Here is a 27,347-nt window from a genome sequence, read left to right as displayed (position 1 = left end):
TCGGTTTGTAACTACTCGAAATATTCGTCTGAGACCCCATAAAGTATATATATGTTCTTGATCGTCGCGACATTTTATGTCGATTTAGCCATGTCCGTCCGTCCGTCCGTCCGACCGTCTGTCTGCGAAAGCACGCTAACTTCCGAAGGAGTAAAGCTATCCGCTTGAAATTTTGCACAAATACTTCTTATTAGTGTAGGTCGGTAGATATTGTAAATGGGCCATATCGGTCCATGTTTTGATATAGCTACCATATAAACCGATCCTGGGTCTTGACTTCTTGAGCCTCTAGAGTGCGCAATTCTTATCCGATTTTATTGAAATTTTGCACGTAGTGTTTTGGTAGCACTTCCAACAATTGCGCTAAGTATGGTTTTAATCGGTCCATCTTTTGATATAGCTGCCATTTAAACCGATCTTGAGTCTTGACTTCCTGAGCCTCTAGAGGGCGCAATTCTCGTTCGATTTTATTGAAATTTTGCACGTAGTGTTTTGGTAGCACTTCCAACAACTGCGCTAAGTATGGTTTTAATCGGTCCATCTTTTGATATAGCTGCCATATAAACCGATCTTGGGTCTTGACTTCTTGAGCCTCTAGAGGGCGCAATTCTCGTTCGATTTAATTGAAATTTTGCACGTGGTGTTTTGGTAGCACTTCCAACAACTACGCTAAGTATGGTTTTAATCGGTCCAAGTTTTGATATAGCTGTCATATAAACCGATCTTGGGTCTTGACTTCTTGAGCCACTAGAGGGCGCAATTCTCGTCCGATTTAACTGAAATTTTGCACGTAGTGTTTTGGTAGCACTTCCAACAACTGCGCTAAGTATGGTTTTAATCGGTCCATCTTTTGATATAGCTGCCATATAAACCGATCTTGGGTCTTGACTTCTTGAGCCAATAAAGCGCGCAATTCTCATCTGATTTGGCTGAAATTTTGAAATGTTCACCGCCCTAAAAACAATATGGTGTAGTAAAGTTGTATGAGAATGAACAACTTACCCAAGGACACCACCAGCCAAAACTTCAGCCTGAGCGGAGAGTGTTTCTGCAATAGATTCATCGCTATAAATGCCAACTGGGGTATTGTATTGTTTATTGACAATGCTCTTAACGTTGCCATCAACGCTGCTGCCCTGTAATACAATAGAAAGAGGAAGAAAACAAAAAACGTTTTAGAAAAAAAAAGTTGAAAATCCAAAATGTCAACAAAATAAAGTTTTACTGAGCGAGCACTCAATAAATAGTAGACCACAAAAAGAGGGGTCCCCAAAAAACTTGTTTCTAGAATGAGTGAAAAGTAATGCATAATAAAATAAGAGCAGATAAGACCAATGAGAACTTATATATGATGATTAATATCGATGTATGAATTTCCTTTCAAAGAGGCACTTTTCAAGAATCTGTCTACGATTTTCCCACGTACATTTCAAAAAGCCTACATTTTCATCAAACATCCGTTAACTTGTGTTTTTGAGTCATAACTCCTGAGAACTTGTTGGCCAAACTGTCTTTAGCAGATTTCCTGCAAGTGTGTGACATAAATTCATGATGTCTCGCCGACATGTAAGTAAATTTAAGTTTAGTATCTTAAAACTCCATTTCCGCCATACATAGTAAAGCAAAAAGTTTTTTTTTGTTCTCTTTATTTTCTTTTTATTATCAAGCTTTTCTATTTTTTTCGCCTTGCCATATCAGAAAATTGGGTCACAATGTTTTCTGCCACAATAATGGCCCATTGAGAGAGATAGAGCATCGAACAACAATGTCTGGCTATGGAAAGAAGGCAAAGTTTATTATTATCCCTCTGAAGTGATAAAATTATTATATTTTATTGTTATGCACTGCATTTGGTTGATGCTGCAAACTGTTGTCGACTATGCTGAAACTAGGAGCAAGTTAAAAGTTTTAATACTCTTCTAAATGATCATAAAGTTGTTGTGATTGCTTCCGTTTTGGCAGCAAAACACATCTCCCCATTGTGTTCTTATTTTAATGTTAATTAATTTACATGTATTTGTGTGTGTGTGTGTGTGGCTGAGTAAAAGACTTGGATGTTGTCAAAGACGATTATGCGAAAGGGAGGAAGGATTTGAATATGTTATATTTTGCCTTTACGTATATAGGGATTTTCTAATGGATCAGCTATGGGAGCTCATTGAAATCGTTAAGTGATGCATTTGTATTATAAAAAGAAAACTGAAAGGATATTTCATTAACCTAAGATGTGAAGGTGAAGGGAAAATTTGCGTGCATACAATTTTTGTCCAAATATTGACCTGTCCCTCCATTGATAGAGTTTAACTCAAACTATGTTAGGGCCAGAGTTAGGTTTTAGTGAATCAGATTCACCTTGACATTAAATCCATTGTAATACCACAGGAACAAGGGATGGGAGATGCATTTTGGTTATCTTAGAGAGATAACAGGTTTCAAATTGCAATCATCTGTGCTCTGCTTCCCTTCCCTTCGGACTTATTTCGAAGAATTAGATTTCTAGCTGTTTGCGAGACAGACGAAGGTGGGCCAATTTGATGCACCGCATTGCCTCAATAGAACGATTTCAATATCTGACAAGGTCAAATACTTAGGAGTGATCTTGGGGAGAAACTGTATTAGAAGTGTCACATTCAGGAGCGTACTAAGAAGGCTCACTGATGTTGGGCACTTTGTAGATGGGCCGTAGGCTCAAAATCGGGCTTGAATCCGAGGATAGTCCACCGGCTCCACAGGAGCGTGATTAGACCTATACTTCCTTACTCCTCAGTAGTTTGGTGGACTACGATGGAGAAATAAAGCAAATTAAGAATAATACAACGGCTTACTAAGAAGGCTCACGGATGTTGGACATTATGTAGATGGGCCGTAGGCTCAAAATCGGGCTTGAATCCGAGGATAGTCCACTGGCTCCACAGGAGCGTGATTAGACCTATACTTACTTACGCCTCAGTAGTTTGGTGGACTGCGATGGAGAAAAAAAGCAAATTAAGAATACTACAACAGGTTCAGCGCACATGTTGTCTTGGCATAGGCGGAGCGATGAGGACCACGCCCCCTAAGACACTAGAGAATTTCTAGATATCCGACCCATAGGCATAGAGATTAAGTGTGAGGCAGCCACTGCGACTATGAGATTTAAGGCGATGGTAAATGGATAGAGAAAGAGAACAGGTCATAAAATCGCGGTATAATCGAGGCGATAAACGGAAACCTGGAAGGAATAGAATAGGGTTCAGGTCGGATACCTGAGATGGCACTCTATGTCGAGTCACAACCGCCAGAGGCACTGTATTGGATTGACGGAACTCTGGTATTGCCATTTGGGAGATCGTGCTTTACAAAAGGATCAAAGCTAGAGGACAGAGTGGGTGTCTACATTGAGAACCCAGGGACTGAAATCTGTTTTCGTCTGCCGGACCATTATACGATCCTGCAGGCAGAGGTCCGGGCGATTACGGCATGCTTGAGGTGGTGTGGTGTTTACCCGAGGACGTTGAATGTGAACCTCTTTATGGACAATAACAAGCAGGACGGTAAAGTCACGAACAGTCTTGCAGTGTGAAAAGGAAGTTAACGCCTTCTCTAAGGATGATACAATCCGCATCGTTTGAGCAAGGGGGAATAAAGAATAGAAGTTGTGGCAGTGAGGGCCAGAGGAATGCCGTGAATAAACTTGGTTAACCCTAATCCTTTCGGGTCATCGCAGTCCGAGTTAAGTGTGTGGTCGATGAACGCAAATGATAGTATTTATGTGTAGAGCATGTGGGGAAGATGATGAGTATTTCCTATGACATTGCCCGGCTTTCACGGCTAACAGACACCGACACTTAGCGAAACGGTTGGAAGGGCGACGAAAATCCTATGAGGAAATCCGGATCGTGAAACGACGAGGCTATTACAGAAAGGAAGTAAGAAGGAGGTCAGTATAGCTTTCAGTTTAATTACGGCATACATAGGACTACGAGCTCACTTATGCAAAATCGGCGCGGCAAATGATAGTGTGTGTAGGGCATGTGGGGAAGATGATGAATATTTCCTATGACATTGCCCGGCATTCACGGCTATCTGGGCGTTGGATATGCGTTAACAGCCCAGAAGTCGCAATTCGAAGGGCGACATTCTGACAGATCCGAATATTTCACTGCGTGTCACATAGCTGACGAGACCACACTGGCGCTGCATAACCTACCACAAACCGGCCAATTGCTTTGTCCGTGGTCAACAAGGTTTCTTTATCAGCACATCAAGAGCTATCGGCAAGTGGTTTGGGGACTTTCTTTCTACTTTTGACTTTATGGCAAATTGCTGCAACAAATGGGGAGAATTTGTAAGAGCTGTCAAATGTGACGCCAAGTATTTAAGGACACTTGATGGTCGGAATCATTTCTCCATCGACCATGGCATTCAGCTCACTATTCACCTCACGCGTATTTGTAGTGAAGATTTGGCAGTGGCTTAAAATTTGTTGGCAGAATCTTCAGATCTCTTGCAGCGAAATAAGATTCAAGTTCGTTGAGGTAGAAGTTCAACCTATCGCAGATGTCACCAATGGGTGGGGGCCTGATGCCATGTTCGTACAATCGTCCCCATACGAAACGATCTCTATGCCATCTGGAGGGGGTGGAATAGAGGATAGGTAGAGTTTAATCAGTGCCAAAGATATCACCCCGCCTTGGGGAATTCGCTGTTTCACTCTACGGTATTTCCACTTCTTATCCCTAAATGACACAAATGACTGGTGATCACACAGATAATTCGCGACCCAGCGTTTCAGGCCTGGCTGGAGGTACGTTTTGGCGATGTCCTCAAATAGTTTGGCATGGCGTCGAATGCCTTCGATAGGTCCATGCCACGAGGACCCTATTATCACATGGCCTGGGCTGATTGAAGCCACGCCAAATATGTGATGCCAGGCGAATGGAAATTTTCCAACGAGGCTTGGGAGGAGTAGTGCCTCAAGCGTCTTGGCTACTGGTGAGAGAAGCGAGATCGTTCTATACGACTCCCTCAGATAATTCGCGACCCAGTGTTTCAGGCCTGGCTGGAGGAACGTATTTTCGATGTCCTCAAATGGTTAGGCATGGCGTCGAATGCTTTCGATAGGTCCATGCCACGAGGACCACACTATCACATGGGCTGGGCTGATTGGAACCATGGCAAATATGTGCGGTGATGGCATTCAAAGCATTTGTTGTGCTATGCAGTCTTCGGAATCCATGCTGATGCCCGGCGAATAGAAATTCCAACGAGGCTCGGGAGGAGTAGTGCCTCAGGCGTCTTGGCTACTGATGAGAGAAGGGAGATAGTTCTGTACGACTCGGGACCTTTCCAGTCTTCAGTAGCGGGATCACTCTGCCCATCTTCCTCACACTGGGTACTATAAAAGTGTTCAAAGACAGGTTGAGGACAGTTGTAAGGTACTCAACTGCAGGTACGTTCAGATTATTCAGCATCAGTGTAGAGATTCCATCGGGGCTCAACGCCCTGGATGATTTGGCGCCATGGATGACATTCATAACTTCGCCCGCGATAAATTGTGTGTGGGTGTCCATCGGCTCGGAGACCACAGATAACGACGAATGGCTGTCCTCCTAGCTCTGGCACTCTCGGAATGCACAATAAATTGACGGTTGAACAACCTGACGCATCTGTTCGTATCAGTCACAGTTACATCGCCAAACGTGACTAAGGTCCTGCCATCCCGTTTACCGGAGTTGAGAGTGACTTAACAGTAGAACAAAGCTCGCCGAAACCGGCATCTAAGTTACCAGCGGCAATTAGCACATTTGAGGGGGTGTCAGTTCACTGAAGTGGCGATTGGTGTACTCTCTGAAGCCGACGTAATTGGCCTTCTTCTGATTGACAAACGTCCGGCGCTCAGTGATTATGAAGTCGGGTGGTCGATGATGAGAATTATGGGGATGTGGTCTGATCCTAAAGAAATGGCGGCTTGCCGGGATACGTCACTCAGGATATAAGGGGATGTAATGGAAATGTATGGCGAGCTGCTGCATCACTACGTAATCCTTGTGGGGGAATTCTCATTCACCGTGCTAAACATTACAGCTATGCCCCGCTGGTCGCTATCTAGGGGACAATGCCAAGAAACGTGATGCGCATTAAAGTCTCCTAGAACAAGACAATTGTGGCCAGACAGTAGCCCACTTATGACGGGTTTGTAAGCTTGGCCATTAATTGGGTCACAACTACCAACCGGTGGTATATATACGTTGTATAGTTCTATCTCGGCAGTGCCGGACTTGACTACTTTCCCCAAGGACTTCATGTTGGGGTCACTAGCATCTAGCACCAGGCGCAGACGAGATGGGTGTATACTGGCCCGGAATGGTGTATCACGAAGACCAATCCCCCACCTCTATTGCTTAAGCGATCTAAAGCGTAGCACGTTGTATCCGTCACAACTGTGCAAGCTGCATGTGTTGGTCAGCTTTGTCTCTTGGATCGCCGCAACCAATATGATCTTCCGACTCATTGCAATATAATTGCAAACGTTACACTTGCCGGCACTGGATTTTCAATATTGGGGCTGGAGTGTTGCAAATGCAAATTTGCCCATGAAAATTCCATTAAGGAACTGAGTACAAACTTCTCACAAGTCAATGAGTGCTGTCCGATTTAATTCTAAGCTCAATGATGAGGGACCTTATTTTTATAGCCGAGTCCGAACGGCGTGCCGCAGAACGACACCCTTTGGGGAGAAGTTTTTACATGGTAAAGTACCTCACAAATGTCACCATCATTAGGAAGGGATAACCACCGCTGGAAAATTTTCTGTTGTTCCTGCTAGGATTCGAACCCAGGCGTTCAGTGTCGTAGGCGGACATGCTAACCTCTGCGCTGCGGGGGCCTGTTGTGGGATGTTGTTGTTGTGAATATTGCCGCACGGGAGAGGTCGGGGGGAATACAAAGTCCGTCGACGACGACGCTTGTGACCCACAGCTGTCTATGTTCGCATAGCATCTTGTTTCCGTGTGACTATACACCCATTGTGACGTAAGGTCAGAGCAAGATCGGAAATGATGGAGGCGGTTCTGACAAGCCGAACAGAACCAGGATCTGGGATTCTTTTCGATCCCGACACAGACCAGAAGCGTGAGAAGAAATCACTCCGGGATGTGCCTCTCTCATGACGAAACAAGGACGAAAACGTACGCTGCCGATGAGAATATATATTGCAAACCTCAAGTGAACTAGGAAAAAAAAAAAGATTTTTGGAGAACGGAATACCGAGGTGACCAACTTACGGGACTGCCAAAAGACGCCCGGACAACCTGGGGCATTGAATTTTTGCATACGATCTTATTAACACCTTAGCTCTAACCATTCAAATTTCAAAGAGATATCTCAAGCCGTTCCATACGGCATATTTTTACTAGTTTTTTTTCGATATTCTCCCACTGTGTGTCGGGTTATCGTTTACAAATCTTAAAAAAATAGTCTTCCTTTAAGCGTTGGATACTCTAATGGTCATAACCTGACCAATTATTGGGTTGCCCAAAAAGTAATTGCGGATTTTTTAAAAGAAAGTAAATGCATTTTTAATAAAACTTAGAATAAACTTTAATCAAATATACTTTTTTTACACTTTTTTTCTAAAGCAAGCTAAAAGTAACAGCTGATAACTGACAGAAGAAAGAATGCAATTACAGAGTCACAAGCTATGAAAAAATTTGTCAACGCCGACTATATGAAAAATCCGCAATTACTTTTTGGGCAACCCAATAATTTGACAACTTAATCATTAAAGTATCGTTCTTATCCATATTATATAAAATTTTCCATATGAAAATAAGCCTAACTTTCTACATCAATCACCCGAAAGACCTGTTGATCACCATTATGGTTGAGGGTTTATAAGATTTGGCTTGGTCTTTCTTTGGTAGTATAGTAACTTATTCAAATATTGATTGTATGGGATAATCAATATTTTTGTTGAATACATATTACTTATTGATGTATGTCCTTTTAATGATGACACTAAAAAGTTTAAATAAATTTAATGTCATGGTAATAAGGACAATATGATATACGATAATCAAAAATAATTAAAAAATTCATTAAAAATTTTATTCAACAGTATATAGTCGTAATGTTTGCCAGGCCGAACTTTATACCCACCATGGATTACAGAGACCAAATTTATAAGTTTGTGGACCGTTATAAGAATGGATAATGGAAATCAACGTGCAAATTTCCAACCAAATGGAATAAGCATTGTTCCCCTAACACCCAGATGGAAGTACGGGACGGATCGTCTTAGAAGTAATATGTAATAAAGGCTTTCACAAAACCAACCATTGGTGACTGTGTTTGCTGAACTCGTGAACGCTGAACCCACATGATGGTGTATTACACCACTACTGAAGAACTAGACGCTGAAGATAATATTGAAAAACAACCACCATTCAGTGCTTGTGAGTATTTTTATATCGAATTCATCGCCGCTACAGTGAGATATAAAATAACTCGCTGTACACTGAGTAATATGAAAGCGTCTCACTGTCATTTTCAAAAGATGAACTGTACCGCAATTCTGTAACTTATAACAAACATCGTTTAGTTAAATATGCCGACCAAAATCTATTGCACTAACGAATATCATATTCTCTAATTCCTCGCCACTCTACCACCCTCCTTTATTAATTGTACACACATATCGGAAATGTTTTAAGAAAAAACAAGAAAAAATCACTGAGGAAAGGCAAAAGTCGGGCGGAGCCGACTATATATTTAAATCTGAACCGACTTTTTTCGAACAGTTAGTTTGAAAATTGTAATTACTATGGCCACATAAGTGCAAATGCGGCGATAAATATATACGGGAGCTATATCCAAATCTGAACCGATATTGATGGAATCCTGCAGATATGATATTGGGTTGCCCAAAAAGTAATTGCGGATTTTTTAAAAGAAAATATTGTAAAATGATTAACAAAACAATCCGCGCCAAATCTGCAGATATTTTAAGACCAGTAAAAAAACAATCTATGCCAAATTTTGTGCTGATCGGTTGAAAATTGTAGCTATTATATATGGGAGCTATATGTAAATCTGAACCGATTTTTACCAAAATCAATAGTGTAAAGAAAAATACTAATGTTAGGTTAGGTACGGTTAGGTTTAAGTGGCAGTATGGCATCAGGCTCACTTAGACGTTTTCGTCCATTGTGATACCACAGGAACAGAAGACGGAAGGTGCCTTCTAGTTCCTACCGTTGAACCATCCAGATCGCTTTAAAAAGCCCAACAACTTGTTCACATCCGCTAAATCCGACAGGTTCTCAAAGAAATGAGAACCTAAGGTGAAACTTCTGACTTCTAGTGCGAACACACAGAAGGTGTTCTATATTCTCTTCTTCTTCCATGTCCTCACAGCTTCTGCAAAAGGCGTTGCTAGTAATCTTCAGTCTATAAGCATGTTTTCCGATTAGACAGTCGACCTGTCATGACGAACACAATGATTGAGACGTCTGTTCTAGCCAATGACAGCAAAGCGGTAGACCTCTACGAGTCTAGATTAGGCTACATAGTTTTGGAATGCTCACAGCCCCCTTTTTGTGACCTGTCATACGTTGTCCTTCGGTCCTGGTCCTGGCAACTAAGCTTACATGTCGCTAGAGGCATACTCACAGATTTCAGTACCCCTGGAATGTATAGGGTAGTTCCTAGTCTCGAAAGCTTGTCTGCTTTACAATTCCTTGGGATATCTCTGTAGCCCGGCACCCAAAACAGGCGAATATTGAACTGTTCAGACATCTCGTTGAGAGATCTGCTACAGTCGAGGGCGGTTTTTATGTTCAGGAATACGTTCTCCAGGGATTAAATTGATGCCTGGATGTCTTAGAAGATATTTATACTAATCGTCGTAATGACATTATATCTTAGCCACACCACTTCCTTTATTGCAAGCATCTCCACTTGATACGCACTGCAGTGGTAGGGTAACCTTTACGATATGACCAGTTCTAAATCTTTAGAGTACACCACAAAGTCCACCCGGTCGTTTAGTTTGGAACCATCCGTACAGAAGTCTATGTAACTTTTGTTATCACGGATATCGTAGTTCCAATCGGTTCTTTCAGGAATAGTGGTACAGTACTTTTTATCAAAAAGCGGCTCAGGTAGGGTGTAATCCACTCTGCCTGGAACATCGGATATTGTATCAAGGATAACACAGTGTCCTTAGCCGCCACATGACCAATGAGAAAGTTCATATAACCTCATGACAGTCAATGTGTCAAGGCACAGTGTCCACAGGCATAAGATGTTGCATTAAATTCAGTGTATAAGATGGTGTCGTCCTCAGTGCGGCTGTGATGCACAAACAAGCTTTCCTTTGGATCCAGCTAAGTATTGAGCAGTAGGCGGACTTTTGAAGCACCGTCCACCAGACCACAACACCATATAGCATAATAGGTCTGACAACTGCAGTATATACCGAATGCATGACACGCGGTCGAAATCCCCCAACTTTCACCAATGGCTCTCTTGCAGGTGTATAAGGCAAGAGTGGCCTTTCATGGCCTTTCCAAAAATGTTGGATTTGAAGTTCAATTTCCTGTCCAGTAAAATACCCAAGTATTTTGCGCTTTCTGAAAATGGGACATTCTCTCCTCCCAAGTATACACGTACCGTTGTAGGTAACTTGTATCTCCTGCTGAAAACAAATATTTCTGTCTTGTTCGAATTTACGCCTAGACCACTTTCGGTAGCCCATTTCGCCGTTGCACGTAGAGCTTTCGGAAATATATCTGTTAGAGTGCTGGCAAACTTCCCCCAAACCGCAATTGCCACGTCATCAGTATACGCGACGACTTTAATACCTTTTTCTATCATAGAAAATAAAATATAGTAAATGGCTATATTCCAAAGTAGAGGAGACAGTACACCTCCATGTGTAGTCTTCAGAGCGGTGGTAATGCACAAACAAGCCATCCTTTGGATCCGGTCAAGTATTGAGCAGTAGGCAGACTTTTGAAGCGCCGTCCAGCAGACCACAACACCATATAGCATTATAGGTCTGACAAACTGGAGTATATATCCAATGCATGACGCGCAGTTCAAGAAGAAAGGCAAGAATGGCCTTTCTTGCTCTTTCCAAAATGTTGGATTTGAAGTTCAATCCTGTCTAGCAAAACACCCAGGTATTGTGCGCTTTCTGTAAATGGAACATTCTCTCCTCCCAAGGAGACAGGTTCCACTGTAGGCAACTTGTATATCCAGCTGAAAATAACTACTCCTGTCTTGCACGGATTTATACCCAGACCACTATCGGTAGCCCACTTTGCTGTTGCACGTAGAGCTTCCTGAAGTATATCTCTCATTTTCCTTCAGACTAAGTATTTTTCGTAAGACCATACAGTTGGACGGGGCTTATGGTGCGCGCCAGCGGGGATAAGAGCAGCTAGTAAAGCATCTAAGGAGGAATCGTCCACACCGCAAGTGTCCAGTGTCCTGAGGAAGAGTGATTCCACAACTTTCTCACCTGCCCATAGATTCGCACGGAAGCTCATTATGACAAGATCCAACGAATCATGTGAGGATGAACTCTTGGTGGAATCAGTAGACCAGGCTAACACAACAGTGGTAGAAGTTCTGAATCCTGACTACGATCCGGTTTCTACAAATAAATCTCCACTATTGTAAGGCCGCTTCGGCGGCACTAAAGGTCCTCCTGATGGCAGGGGAATGGAAGACACTGAGCCTGTATTCTTGCAAAGAGTATGCTAAAAGTTGTTCGTCTTCCGTCGCTGTTAGTAAAATATATGTTGGGTAACTTTTAATATTTTTTGTTTTGTTGTAATTTAGCAGCAACCATCGATCGATGTTAGCAATCAATAGTTATTGAGCTCATATTACAAAATTCTTTTTGTCCTTGTAATGATGACAATAAAAACTTCAAATAATTTAATGTCATGGTAATAAGGACATACTTAAAAAACCCCAGCCTTACCCTTTTCAACTAAATGTGATGTAAATATCACACATGAGATTTCTTTTTCCAAATAACTCATATTTTATAAATCTTACTGTACTTTTCTCAGTAAAAGAGCTTATCTCTCACCCTCCTTTTTAAATTTTATTGATTTAGGTGATTAAAAAGGGACCACAACATGCCCTTAGTCATCTCCATTAATTAAGCTTAACTAAAATCCCAAACATATCGCTCTCCTCGTCTAGGTATCTGTTACATATTATACAACGAAATCTATTATTGCCATGTTTAGCAAATTCCTTAATTTACATTCATACATCGAATATCGCAGCCCTCGCTCCCCCTCCTGTACTAGACAGCCTGGCTTTAGTTTACAAATCCTTAGACTGTTGGCACAGAATTGAAAATCCTTTAGAAGATGTGTACCTCAAAGTCCCCTCCTTCCATCTATAATGGAGCTAAAGCCTTTTTGGCTCTCATTTCAAAACCCTTAAGGGAAACTATTCATATTTCATATTTTGACACATTTCAAACAAAAACACAATGAATACAAATGTCATCAGGATGAGACACTTATGGGAAGTGTATAAAACTCTCTAAGGATATCCAACGGATATTTACCAACAACAAAGCCACAACAGTAGTGGCAGCAGTGGAAGGCTAACGAAAAGGGGAAAGAAGAAAGAGCAAATGTTCAAACGGAAGGCAACACAAACTAAATCAAAATAGAATGTTATATAAATTTCAATCATTTGTCATGTAATTTTATTAAAATGTCATCTAGCATTTGGGTAAAGGTTGCTGCCCCCGAAAGGATTTCCAACACTTGGTAACACTAATCTTCTGGTTTTTCTAAAAATGAGAGAGGAAAAAGGATGGAAAGTTTTCTTGTGATGGTAATGAAATGGAACTGTTATTGTAGAGTATCTAAATGTGATGAACAAAAACCGGTTGGGTTTCCCTCTTGCAGAGAGTCTAACAGAAAACCTCTGACTAGATGGAGACAGATGGTCAAGAGCAAGAGGTAGGATTAGTTACTCGTTAGTTAATATGGCATTTCAACTACAACAAGTAAAAAGGCGTTATGTTCGGCCGGGCCGAACTTTAGATACCCACCACCTCGGGTATATATGTAAACCACCTTTCATTAAAATCCGGTGAAAATTACATACCTTATGTTCCATAGCAGTTATATCGAAATATGTTCCGATTTGGACCAAATACTAATAAGTACAAATAAACCGATCTGAACCATATACAACACAGATGTCGAAAAGTCTAACATTAGTCACTATGTCAAATTTCAGTCAAATCGGACAATAAATGCGCCTTTTATGGGCGCAAAACCTTAAATCGAAAGATCGGTCTATATGGCAGCTATATTCAAATCTGGATAAATCTGGGCCAAATTGAGGAAGGACGTCGAAGAGCCTAACACAACTCGCTGTCCCAAATTTCAGCGATTTCGGACAATAAATGCGCCTTTTATGGCCCCAAAACCTAAAACCAAGAGATCGGTCTATATGGCAGCTATATCAAATCTGGACCGATCTAGGCCAAATTGAAGAAGGATGTCAAAGGGTCTAACACAACTCACTGTCTCAAATTTCAGCAAAATAGGGAAATAAGTGTGGCTTTTATGGGTCTAAGACCCTAAATAGGAGGATCGGTCTATATGGCAGCTATATCCAAATCTGGACCAATCTGGGCCAAATTTAAGAAGGATGTCAAAGGGTCTAACACAACTCGCTGTCCCTAATTTCAGCAATTTCGGACAATAAATGCGCCTTTTATGGCCCCAAAACCTAAAACCGAGAGATCGGTCTATATGGCAGCAATATCCAAATCTGGACCGATCTGGGCCAAATTGAAGAAAGATGTTAAAGGGTCTAACACAACTCACTGTCCCAAATTTCAGCAAAATTCGGTAATAAATGTGGCTTTTATGGGCCTAAGACCCTAAATCGGTGGATCGATCTATATGGCGGCTATATCCAAATCTGGACCGATCTGGACCAAATTGAAGAAGGATGTCAAAGGGCCTAATGCAACTCACTGTCCCAAATTTCAGCAAAATCGGATAATAAATTTCGATTTCGGACAATAAATGCGGCTTTTTTGGGCCCTAAACCTAATACCAAGAGATCGGTCTATATGGCAGCTATATCCAAATCTGGACCGGTCAGGGCCAAATTGATGAATGATGTCGAAGGGCCTAACGCAACTCACTGTCCCAAATTTCATCCAAATCGGATAATAAATGTGGCTTTTATGGGTTTAAGACCCTAAATCGGCGGATCGGTCTATATGGGCGCTATATCAAGATACAGTCGGATATAGCGCATCTTCGAACTTAACCTGCTTATGGGCAAAAAAAAGAATCTGTGCAAAGTTTCAGCTCAATATCTCTAGTTTTAAAGACTGTAGCGTGATTTCAACAGATAGACGGACAGATGGAAGGACATATGGACGGACTATCTTGACTCTTGACTTCTTGAGCCTCTAGAGGGCGCAATTCTTATTCGATTGGAATGAAACTTTGCACGACGTGTTTTGTTATGATATCCAATAACTGTGCCAAGTTTGGTAAAAACGGTCCATAACCTGATATAGCTGCCAAATAAACCAATCTGGGACTTGACTTCTTGAGCCTCTAGAGGGCGCAATTCTTATCCGATTGGAATGAAATTTTGCACGACGTGTTTTGTTATGATATCCAATAACTAAGCCAAGTATGGTTAAAATCGGTCCATAACCTGATATAGCTGCCAAATTAACCGATCTGGGACTTGACTTCTTGAGCTCCTAGAGGGCGCAATTCCTATCCGATTTGGCTGAAATTTTGCATGACATGACTTTTAATAACTGTGCCAAATAAGGTTCAAATCAGTTTATAACCTGATATAGCTGCCATATAAACCGATCTGGAATCTTGACTTCTTGAGCCTCTAGGGTCGCAATTATTATCCGATTCGCCTGAAATTTTGTACGGCGGATCCTCGCATGACCATACGTGTTTGTTATGGTCTGAATCTGTCTATAGCCTGATACAGCTCCCATATAAATCGATCCCTCTATTTTACTTATTGAGCCCCCAAAGGGCACAATTCTTATTCGAATTAGCTGACATTTTACACAGGTCTCCAACATATAATTTAACTGTGGTCCGAACCGGACCTTATCTAGATATCGCTCAAATAACAGAACAAATCTTTTCTTTTATCCTTTTTTGCCTAAGAAGAAACGCTGGGAAAAGTACTCGACAATGCGGTTCATGGTGGAGGGTATTTAAAATTCGGCCCGGCCGAACTTGTTTTCTAATGATTTCTCCTATGACCTCATGTATAGTCTTAATTGTAACCTGATATAGCTTCCGTTGGTATATATCGAGGAGAGCAAGGGTCTTTGTTAAGTTTTTATGAGTTAGCGAAGCCATTTGAGGTCTTTAAGACAATTTTGAGTTAGGAGAAGCTATCCAGGCCGACTATCACTGAATTTTTCTATAGGTAGGTATCGTTGGAGACTCTGGCCTCGAGCAATGTGAGGTCGAATCTTTTAATAAGGGATGCAAAGACCATATTCGATTAAAGGGGAAGGCTAATAGTCTTTCGTGGGTCTCGCGCCATACCAGGGGTAGCATTATAGTAGGCGGCATACAGGCTAATGCAAACACCACTGTGAAAGATTCTTGCTACGATGAACTCTTTTTATCCTACCCACCCTTCTCTGGCTATTTGGTCAATAGGTTGTTGTTCTTATCGATTTTTTAGGCCTCTGGACGATGTTGAACATCAGAACACTTTTGGGCACTAAGGTACTAAAAGACGCGAAACTCGTGGTCCGAGTTACAAACATAGGCAAGAGACGCGCACTTTCAACTATGAAATAAAAATGCTGTCAGAAGAACGGCAAGGACCCTATAGGAAGACCCGGACCCATAAGCTTAGCTTTCTACTCTCTGGGGGTGGGCTAAGCATACCCATTATCAATAATTTTAGCCCCCCCTTCATTTTATTGCTATTAAAAGGGTTTTAGCTCCCCAGGAAGTTGGACTGGCTTCGCTCACTCCTGCACCGGGAAAAGTCTAGACAACGGAGCCACCGTTTGGGATCGGATGTTATATCGTATTGACCGCATATAATGGAAGAGATTTAAGGAATTTGGGAAAAGCATAGAATTCTTAATATAGACTTTTCAATCTTTCTTTTTGGAATTTTTCAGGTGAATTTACCTAATCTAACCTACAGACTGACATTTTCATATCAATAGAATTGTGAGATTAATATTCCCATATCACTAGCCTTGATAGTGGGTATGACCATCATATGTCCATTCAGATAAAGTCTTAGTTTATAGAGACCCCGAAATTGTAAAGCAAAGCTTATTTTCTAGTCAAACGGTTTGCAATTTTCCCTCTTTTCTCGCATACACTTCAAAAATCCGAATTTTTAATCCATCCGGTTTTATTCATCACTCTTTGCCACACTGTATAACTGGGCAGTGTGGTTAATAGTGTGAGAAATTGTTGGCCCCAAAACCCTTTTCAAAAGGACTTTTAACACTTTATGAAGTAAAGCCAATTTGCATTATTATGCTGCTAACACACACACACACACACACACACCCACAAAAAGTGTAAAACCAACCCCACAAAATCGGTTAGGTCAGAATGGATTATAACGAATACTAATGAATATTGAAGTTAAAGTTGAAGGGCTTTTTTGGTTGCAGAAAGCTTCAATGAGTCTGAATACTTTTCAAATGTGAGAATATTTTTGGGTTCTATTGTTATTATCATTATGGTTACACTTGTCCGGAAACTTTCCCGCTCTCTCCTATCTTTGCCATGGCAAGAACAAGAAACACACAGAAAATTATGAATATATTCCTTTCTGGTGTATTGTACTTACGAAAGGTCTGGCCGAATTGTTGTAGCCGGAACCAATATGATGGACCTCTTGCTGTTTGTGAGCCAATGAAGTTTTTGTTACTGTTTGCAAATGGCCGGAATTGGGTTGAGGCATACCTCCGGTGACTTGTACATGTGGACGCCAGGTTGAACCACCTCTGCAAGAAAACATTGAAAATAGGATAATATGGCTCCAGTTCAAATGGGGAGTGATGTTGTTTTTTTTGATGAATGATTTTCAACATACCTTTGAACTGTCATAACGAAGTTGTTACCAGAGCGTACCACAATGTCTTGGGCTTCTTTGTGACGCAAATTGAAAACATCGACATCGTTGATTTTGATCACAGCATCACCGGGCACTAAACCGGCCTTCTCGGCAAGACTGCCACCATTAACCTAAGAAAATGAAACGAAATTGAAAAATATTAGAGCTAAGAGGCGAATATAAGGATATTTTTAATATTGTTAAAGGCAAACAGGTAAAAGGGTTTTTGAAAACCCACCATATTTCATCAAAATCCTATGAAAAAAATCATAATTTATGAAACCATAACAACTAAATCTAAATAAAGTTCGGATGAAACTCGGCAAGGATGTCGATAGGTCTAAAACAATTCAATGTTCCAAACTGCACCAAAATTAGTTCATAAATAAGGCTTTTTTTTGGCCGTTAGACCTTCAAGCGAAAGATCGGTCTTTTTGGGGGCTATATCCAAATGTGGTCCAATCTGAGGGATACTCGGAATGTAAGTCGAGGGGTTTAACATAACTCACTACGCCAAATTTCAGTGAAATAGGGTAATAAATGCCCATTTTATGAAGCCAAGGCCTTATATCAAAATATTTGGCGATCTAGGCAATACTCGGCAGAGATGTTAAAAAGCCTGACAAAACTCACTGTGGCAAATTTCAATGAAATAGGGTAAAAATTGGTGCTAAAAAGTTCTTGCATTTTGGGCAAAAAAGTTGTATAACATCTCACGGTAGCACTCACCATTCACAGTTACATTACGATGCGCATCATCATTGAAGAAGCACGGTCCAATGATGCCACCAGCCTATAAACCGCACCAAACTGTGACTTTTTCTGGATGCATTGGTAGCTCTTGTAATGCTTCTGATTTTCACTCCAAAATCGACAATTCTGCTTATTTACGTACTCATTGAGCCAAAAAGAGACAAAAATGAGCGCGCAACGAACTTTCTTAACAGAGCACGCATTTTGATATTAGAATTCACCAATTTGCCAGCGTTGTTCGTTTGTAAGACGATTCATGGCTAAATTATAGACCAAACTGAAGATGTTTGACAGTGAAGCAAAACACTACACGTGCGTGAGGTGTTTAAACCAGTGGTGCCAAAAAGATAATAGCTACAAAATCACCCTTTTATATCATGGGACGTAACAAATCTTAATGTGCCAAATTTCAGAAAAATCGGGAAATAAATGTGCGTTTATAAGGCTAAAACTTTTAATTGGAATATCAGTCTATTGGATAGCTATATCCAAATATGATCTGACCATACTTGGCACGGATGTAGAAGGTTCGAATGCAACTCTCTGTACAAAAATCTGGTAATAAATACGTCCTTTATTAACCAATGACCTTAAATCGGTCGGTATGGGGTCTAAGTCCAGATATAGTCCGATGTAGCCCATCTTCCAACTAAACTAGCTGCCATATCAACCGATCTAGGGTTCATAAACGGATATAGTTGACACATAAACCGATCTTGACTTCTAGAGCCTATAGAGGGCGTAATTTTTATCCGATTTGACTGAAATTTTGTTCAAAGGGTTTTGTTCTGACTTCCAACAAGTAAGAATGGTTCAAATCGGGTAATAACCTATTATATCTGCTAAATAAGCCGATTTTCAGATTTTAGCCTCTGATACAGCTCCCATATAAAGCGATCGCTTGATTTAACTTCTTGAGCCTATAGGCTATGCAATTATATGGCTGAAATTTTAAACGTAGTATTTATACTCCACAGAGTACTGACTATTATCGCTTAGTGCATTTGTTTGTAAAACCCAGAAGGTAGAGAGATAGACCCTTTGATAAGCATACCGATAGACTCAAAACCATTCTGATTCAATTTAGATATGTCCGTCTGTCCATGTTAATTTGCGTGCAAACTACAGGTCCCAATTTTCGTCCGATCTTTCTTAAATTTTGTGCAGACATGTTTTTTCAGCCTAGCAACAATGTGGAATAAGGTGGTCATTTGTAAACCGATTCTATCGAAATTTGACAGGAAGGATTTTCACTTATTCACTCACTCTAAACACTCGGTCCAGATTTTGATATAGCTCTCAGATATATATACTAACATCCACTTTGCAACCCTCTTTTTTGATACCCACTTTTAGTGTAGGACTGCCAAAAGCCTAGGTAGGCTCTCGGTTTATAAGATTATGAAATTTTATAATAATTGCATATGAAATTTCAGAAATCGGTCGCCTACTGTAACGAAGTACCAAATAGTATCAAATTACCAAATAACCCAATATATATATTTTAAAGGTATAAATGAATCGCAATTTTGAGCGCTTTAGCTCAATTTGTAAAGAATGTATCATTTTGTATGTTTTAGTGCCTATTTTGGACTTTTTGGTACCAAAATGTACGAATTTTGAATAGATCTTTTAGTCATCCATCATAAATTTCTTACATATATCTACATGCCAAATTTCAGACCTCAAGATCCATCTTAACAGAAAGTAGAAAATAGTACCAATAGACCTCAAGATCCATCTTAACAGAAAGTAGAAAATAGTACCAATTTTGGTATTAAAATGTGCGAATTTTGAATATGCCATTAAATCATCCATCATTTACTTCTTAGTTCTCCATATACAAAGAAAGTACCAAATAGTACCAAATCATTTAGTCGGGCATCATATATTTTTAAGTTGTACCTACATCCCAAATTTCAGTCCTCTGCCTCCATCTGCATAGAAAGTACCAAATGGTACCAATATTGGTCATATTGGTCACCCATCATATTCTTCCTCGTTGTACCAGCATGCCAAATTTCAGACCTCTAGCTCTATATGTAAAGAAAGTACTAAATGGTACCAATTTTGGTACCAAAATGTGCGAATGATGAATAGATCATGTATATTTCTTACTTGTACCTACATGCCAAATTTCAGACATCTAGCTCCATCTGCAAAGAAATTACCAAATAGTACCAAATTTGGTACCAAAATGTTCGAATTGTGAAAACCCCATATAGTCGCCCATAATATATCTCTAAATTTAACTACATGGCAAATTCAGACCTCTAGCTCCATCTGCACACCAAATCTACGAAGTACACCAAAATATACGAAGTGCAAAAAGATCATTGTCACCCGTCATATTTTTCCTAGTTGTACCAAATTTCAGACCTCCAGCTCTATCTGTAAAGAAAGTACTAAATGGTACCAAAAATGTACGAATTTTCAATAAATCATTTAGTCACCCATCATATATTTCCTAATTTTACCTACATGCCAAATTTCGGACTTCTAGCTCCATCTGTAAAGAAAGTACCAAATGGTACAAATTGTGGTACTAAACGTACGTTTTCTCCCGTTACCAGTACTAACTATACTTCCATTTTTTCTTTTCATCTCATTCTTTTACACCAGATGTATTTTAAGTAAAATTTCGAAAATCTACCTCTATCCATCCGCCCTGTACAAAGTTCATCCATTTCGTATCTTTTTGTACTTTTTAAGTATCTAAATATAAAAATTTTCAAAAACTCTTATAGACACCCAATTAAGGTTGTCATAGTGTACCTAAGTTCCAAAATTCAGAGCTCAAGTTCAATTTACAGAGTACCAAATAGTACCAATTGCGGTACTAAACGTACTATTTCTCTCACTTCAGGTACGATTTTCCAAAAATGTTTCTACCATACCTTATTTTTTCGAGACGCTCTTTGATTTGGGCTCAAGAATATTATTCTAGATTTTTCCGTTCGCGCTGAGCAAATATGTACCATTTCGTACTTTTTGGAACTTTTTAGTACCTAAACCTACGAATATCACCAAATCCAGCCTAATCCCGTGTCCCTGACCCAAGACCAACATTCGTGCAAGAGTTCATGATTCTAGCTTTAGCCGTTTGGGCTGGGCAATGATCAGTCAGTGAGTTACGCAACTCTGTTATAAATGTAGATCGCCCGACTTTCACTCCTAGAGCCCCTGCAAGCGTTTTATTTGACCAATCTTCCCAAAATTTTGTTCAATGTTTTTCTCGACGACCTCCATATTATCTAAGTTTTCTAGAAATCGGTTCAGATTAAGATATAGCTCCCATATATATGTTTTTCCGATTTTGAGAAATGTTGCAATAAATTGTTCATTTGTTAGCTGATTCTCTTGAAATTTGGCAGAGAGGATTTTCTTATGACTCTTAATACTACCGGCAAATGCCATATAAATCGGCTCAGTTTTAGTTAAAGCTGCCATGTAAATATATCGCCCGATTTTCACTTCAAGATCCACTGCAAGCGCATTTATTGAACTATCTTGCCAAAATTTTGCACAACGATTCCTTCCAAAGCTACCACAATATCTAAGAAGTTTGGTCGAAATCGGTTCAGATTTGATATAGCTCCTATAATTGCTAGTTTTGTCATTTGTCAACCGTGGTTATTACAGTTGGAACATTTTTTCTCGAAATTTAATACGGAATGTTTAGTAACCCATCTGAAAATATCCGTCGAGGTGCATTAAAATTGGTTCAGAATAGGATATAGCTCCCACTTTGTACTCATAGGGTAGGTTTAGGGTATTATACGGTTGGCACAGCCCGATTTTGGCCTTTCCTTAATGGTTTTTTATGGCTTCCAATAGTCATGACCAGTACGGTCTATCGGTATCTGTAGATGTATCTCCTATAAGTCAATCAAAGAAAGTTCCTAATACGATCCTTGGTGTAGGGTATATACGATTCAATCCGGCCGAAATTAACGCGCTTTTCCTTATTTTTCGCGTAAGTTTATCATAGTTGTCTGTAAACGTCATGGATTATGGAAAGCTCTGCCCAACTTAGCCACAATGCCCCATTGCTTAAATAGCTTAATAGCTGCCATCAATGGACATTTTTTGCTCAACCCTTAACAATTCAATTATGCTTTGCATAAATCACGGGTCATTTGATCGACAATGTTAGATTGTTCTAGAGGTGCATAAGCTCTAAGGGAAAACAACCAACATGGCTTCCCGCCCCACCCCAATCGAGTACGAGTGTGTGGCTTGCACGAAGGACACACAACAAATGGGGAGTTTAACAGGGGACATAACTCTGTTGTTTGCATCATTGAGCGAGTATGGTCGTTCTGAACAGAAATCAACCCAATTGCGGTTCACCGCGGGAGCAAAGTGCTCCTGGAGCATGGGACCACCACTTCAACTCTGCCGAGTCTATACCCAAAAGTCATAGGTTTACATAGCGAAAAAAAGGAAGGTCTCATGCGCTAACAACATCGAAAACTTGCAACCCGGCTAACAATCATCAAATTCAAATGTGGCAGCAAAACCATGCAAACAAGGCATCCAACCGAGCATTGCAACCGACCATCGGCCTAGCGACCAACACAAAACAAAGTCACAAATGAATTTATTATTGCACAAAAGTGCAGGACTAACAACCAACAAATAGCGACATCCACGGCAACAGCCCTCAAAGCAAAAAATTATGAATCGCATAGAAACAAAAGCCGCTTCTATTCCTGAATGTGGTTATGCTACTGTGAATTGTAGTCATTGTTGTTGGTGACCACCACAATCGCCAATGCCATCACCATCAGCAGCATCATACTGATCATCGGATTGACATCAATGAGAACAATAGGGCATAGCAAACCTTTTTTTTTAAATTGGGCGGATGAGGTTCATATTAATATGAGACCAGAAACAGAAGTTTTTTTGGTATAAAAACCGGAATTTCGATGTTCGATTTTAGACCCAGAGTTCTGGGGATTTTTTTTTAAATTTTATCATAGATTCGATTTTAACTGAGAAGTCGGGAAATAAAAGAGTCTTTTATGAGCTCAAGATCTTGTAAATCGGTCAATATGGCAGCTATATACAAATATGATCCAATATGGATCATGCCCAACATAGATATCGGGGTGTTTATGCAAACTCACCATTGGAAATTTTAAAGATTGGTCTAAATGGGGACCTATTGGGTTGGGATTTTTCAAAAGAAAGTAAATGCATTTTTAATAAAAATTAGAATGAACTGTAATCAAATATACTTTTTTTACACTTTTTTTCTAAAGCAAGCTAAAAGTAACAGCTGATAACTGACAGAAGAAAGAATGCAATTACAGAGTCACAAGCTGTGAAAAAATTTGTCAACGCCGACTATATGAAAAATTCGCAATTACTTTTTGGGCAACCCAATATATCATGATTACTAAATTTCCCATGAACATTCCATTAAGGAACAGAGTATACTTCCCACATACCAATGAGTGTAGTCCGATTAAAGTTTAAGGTGTCAATGAAAGAGGGTCTCCTTTTCTATGACGAATCTGAACGGCGTGCCGCATAGCGACATCACTTGGTAGAGATACCATGGCAGGATACCTTACAAATGTTGCCAGCATTAGTAAGGAGATAACCATCTCTGAAAAACTTTTGGTGATGTTCACTCCGGGATTTGAACCCAGGCGTTCGGCGTCAAGGGCAGACATACTAACCTCTGCGCCACGGTGGTCTCAATATACAGTCCGATATAGCCCATCATTCGCCTATGGTAGAAAACATTACCTGTGCAAAGTTTCAGCTCAATATCTTTATTTGTATACCCTACACCACTTCTTTGGTACAAAAAGTATTCAAACACCCAGAAGAAGAAAAGTGGGTCTATATGTGATAAGAATACGGGTCGACTCACTCAAATTCAGATTCTATTTATCTATGTCTCTCCGGAGAGCCCTTTATGACCTACGACATTACTGTTGAAGTTCGAAGAAATGGGTTCAGTTTTAGATATATAAGGTACCATATTTTTGTATTGCCCTACTTTCACTTCTACAGCCTTTGTCAGCGCATTTATCAACCGCTGACAAATTCGGACATAATGCCTTCTTCTCTGACTTCTACTAGGTGTACGTATTTTGGTCGTATTATTATAATATCTGCAAGTCCGAGGCAACTACCGACGAACTGCTCAGAATTATGGGAATAGATGGTACGGTACTGGTTCAGGAACCATGGTTACGAGCGAAGCTGCGGAGTCAAAGTCGAGCTATTTTTGCTAGAGCCCTGCTTACGAGGTAACAAAGTTCGAGGACCAACATCACCCAATATTAAACTCATCTCACCACCGACAGAAGGTTAGATTAGAAGCCGAATCGTAGCAAAGAGTGACGCAGAGGGCTGGAACGAAGAAGATGAGGAGAGAGAAGAGGAGCTCCTTGTCAAAATTCTGCCGATTATAAGAATCCACGAGTGAAGAGCCTAGATTGCGCAAAGTGCTCTCCAAGGATCCTATCTCGCCAAGCTCTCTGAGGAGAGAAAACGGAACTTACACCGATAATAACCAGGACCAATGTCTCCTATAGATGGAGACCCATTATCAAGGCAGCCTGAAAGAAGTTCAGGTCATTGTAATACCCACAAAGGTTAAGTTCTTGGAATATCTCATCGGTGACATGGTGGACGAGGAGAAGATAGGACGGTCTATTCCCAACTTCTAGCCGTTTAAATCGGTCGGACCAAGCGGGATCATAGCGGCGCTGCTGCAGGATTCCTTTGGGGTCACTCTACCATGGTTGGAACAAATTTTCATTGTCCAAAATGTCAAGGGGATATGCCCTACATATCCCCAAGATGGGAAAAGTAAACCACAGTACTGCTCTCTGAGGAGGGAACACGGAACTCACACCGATAACAACCAGTAGACGGTGGAACTATAGATGGAGACCCATTTTCAAGGCAGTCAGAAAGAGGATCAGGACAACGTAATACCCACAAGGGTTGAACCGTTGGAATATCTCATTGGTGACATGGTGGACGAGGAGAAGATAGGACGGTCTATTCGCAACTTCCAGCCGTTTAAATCGGTTTTGGCCAAGCGGGGTCATGGCGACGCTGATGCAGGAGTCCCTTGGGGTCACTCTACCATGGTTGGAACAGATTTTCATTGCCTTAAATGTCAAGGGGATATGCCCTACATATCCCCAAACGGGAAAAGTAAACCACAGTACTGCTCTCTGAGGAGGGAACACGGAACTCACACCGATAACAAACAGGAGACGTTGGAGCTATAGATGGACACACATTTTCCAGGCAGCCAGGAAGAGGACAAGGACAACGTAATACCCACAAGGGTTGAATCCTTGGTATATCTCATCGGTGATATGGTGGACGAGGAGAAGATAGGACGGTCAATTTGCAACTTCCATCCGTTTAAATCGGTTTGACCAAGCGGGGTTATGGCGGCGCTGCTGCAGGAGTCCCTTGGGATCACTCTACAATGGTTAGAATAGTTTTTTAATTGTCCTAAATGTCAAGGGGATATGCCCTACAAATCCCCAAGACGGGAAAAATAAACCACGATACTGCTCTCTGAGGAGGCAAGACGGAACTCACACCGATAATAACCAGTAGACGGTGGAACTATAGATGAAGACCCATTTTCCAAGTAGCCAGGAGAAGGATAAGGATAACGTAATACCCACAAAGGTTGAATCCTTGGAATATCTCATTGATTACATCGTTAAAAGGAGAATATAGCGTGGGCGATTCGCAACTTCCAGCCAATTAAATCGGTCCGATCAAGCGGGATCATGGCGGCGCTGCTACAGGAGTCCTTTGCGGTTACTCCACCATAGTTGGAACGGATTTCTATTGTGCTAAATGTCAAGGGGATATGCCTACATATCCCTAAGGCGGGAAAAATAAACCACAGTACTGAGATTTAGTTTTCTCAATTTGTCTGAAAATGCAAATTTTTCCTATAAACATTCTATAAAGGAACATGGGCAAAACTTCTCACATATCAAGGAGTGCAGTTTCAAGTTTAAGCTCAATATGGGGTGCCCTCTTTTCATATCCGAGTGCAAACGGCGTGTCGCAGAGAGACACCTCTTTGGGGAGAAGTTTGTACATGGCATGGTACTTCTCAAGTATAGCCTGCATTAAGAGGGGCTAATCACCGTTGGAAATTTATTTTCTGATGTCAAGATTCGAACCAAGGCGTTCAATGTCATAGGTGGACATGCTAAACTCTCCGCTACGGTTGCCTCGATAACTCTATCATCGTTTTTACTTAAAACACTAGAAAGACTGGTTGAACTGGGAGTTAGAGAGGGACTGATAACGGAGAATTTCCGTGGGGCACAACATACATACTTCAATGAGAGGTTGGTGAAGATTGCCCTACATGAAGTGGTACTAGAGGTGGAGATGGAGTACACGATGGCAGCTTTCCTCGATGTTGAGGGGGCATTTAATCATATGTAGATGCGTAGTCGATAGTCGCCGCCCTGTGCTGCGAGTGCCTTCCGGTGGACAGATAATATGCTACGCGGCAGGATTATTTATGCGGACAAGGGGAACGCTTTAAGGAGATTTGTTGTCGCCGATTCTCTGGAACCTGGTGATAAACGAATACCTATTGGATCTCAAAGAAGATAGCTTGAAACTAATCGAATATGCGGGTGAAGTCGCACAGTGTTGCCAAATCGAAAAATCTTGGAAATAATTCTGGAACTATTGAACGGAAATTTAACATAGTCAATGTCGAGGTATTTCTCAATAAGTATGCAAAATTTGGGAACCCTAGTGAGTCCAGGGGCTTGAAAATTTGTCACCTCGTAAATGTCACATTTTGAATTGCTTGCAAAACAGTCATTTTTTTGTCGTCATCATTCAGTCGTAAAAACCTACAATTTAGTATTGGGTTGCCCAAAAAGTAATTGCGGATTTTTTAAAAGAAAGTAAATGCATTTTTAATAAAACTTAGAATGAACTTTAATCATATATACTTTTTTTACACTTTTTTCTAAAGCCAGCTAGAAGTAACAGCTGATAACTGACAGAAGAAAGAATGCAATTACAGAGTCACAAGCTATGAAAAATCCGCAATTACTTTTTGGGCAACCTAAGTTTCGTTATACGTTCAAAAGTTCCAGATTTATTTCAAAAATATTTCTATTTGGCAACATTGTGCATCGTCCTATTGATTCGTGGCAGATTTTAGTCTACGATCAGCGATATTATGGAGAGGTCACTGTGGAGGCTAATGAGATGGGTTACGAGAAATGAGCTGAGGATAGATTCAAGGAAGAAGGAGTTGGTGCTCTTCACTCGGAGATATAAAATACAGGATTTCAGACTTTCGTCTTTGGGCGGGACAACTTTGCAGTTGTCAAGGGAGGTGAAATACATAGGTCTGGTCGTCCATTCGAAACTGTCCTGGAAAAGGAATACGGAGGAAAGGTGCCGAAAGACAATGTGCG

The 27,347-nt window shown here is 40.6% G+C and overlaps 1 protein-coding gene across 1 annotated transcript in view; it reads right to left on the bottom strand.

The window, feature by feature from the left end:
* The window catches only part of LOC106089457 (PDZ and LIM domain protein Zasp), a 538,225-nt gene that overhangs the window by 128,035 nt on the left and 382,843 nt on the right, over positions 1 to 27,347 (bottom strand). Inside the window, exons 4-6 of the mRNA XM_013255315.2 lie at positions 17,113 to 17,264; positions 16,867 to 17,023; positions 1,003 to 1,136 (exon numbers count right to left, since the gene is read on the bottom strand). Of these exons, the coding sequence (XP_013110769.2) occupies positions 1,003 to 1,136; positions 16,867 to 17,023; positions 17,113 to 17,264 (443 nt within the window). The remainder of the gene's footprint in view (positions 1 to 1,002; positions 1,137 to 16,866; positions 17,024 to 17,112; positions 17,265 to 27,347) is intronic.

Source organism: Stomoxys calcitrans, chromosome 5, assembly GCF_963082655.1.
Source record: "Stomoxys calcitrans chromosome 5, idStoCalc2.1, whole genome shotgun sequence".
NCBI lineage: Eukaryota > Metazoa > Arthropoda > Insecta > Diptera > Muscidae > Stomoxys > Stomoxys calcitrans.
This window is presented reverse-complemented; position numbering and strand designations above follow the sequence as displayed.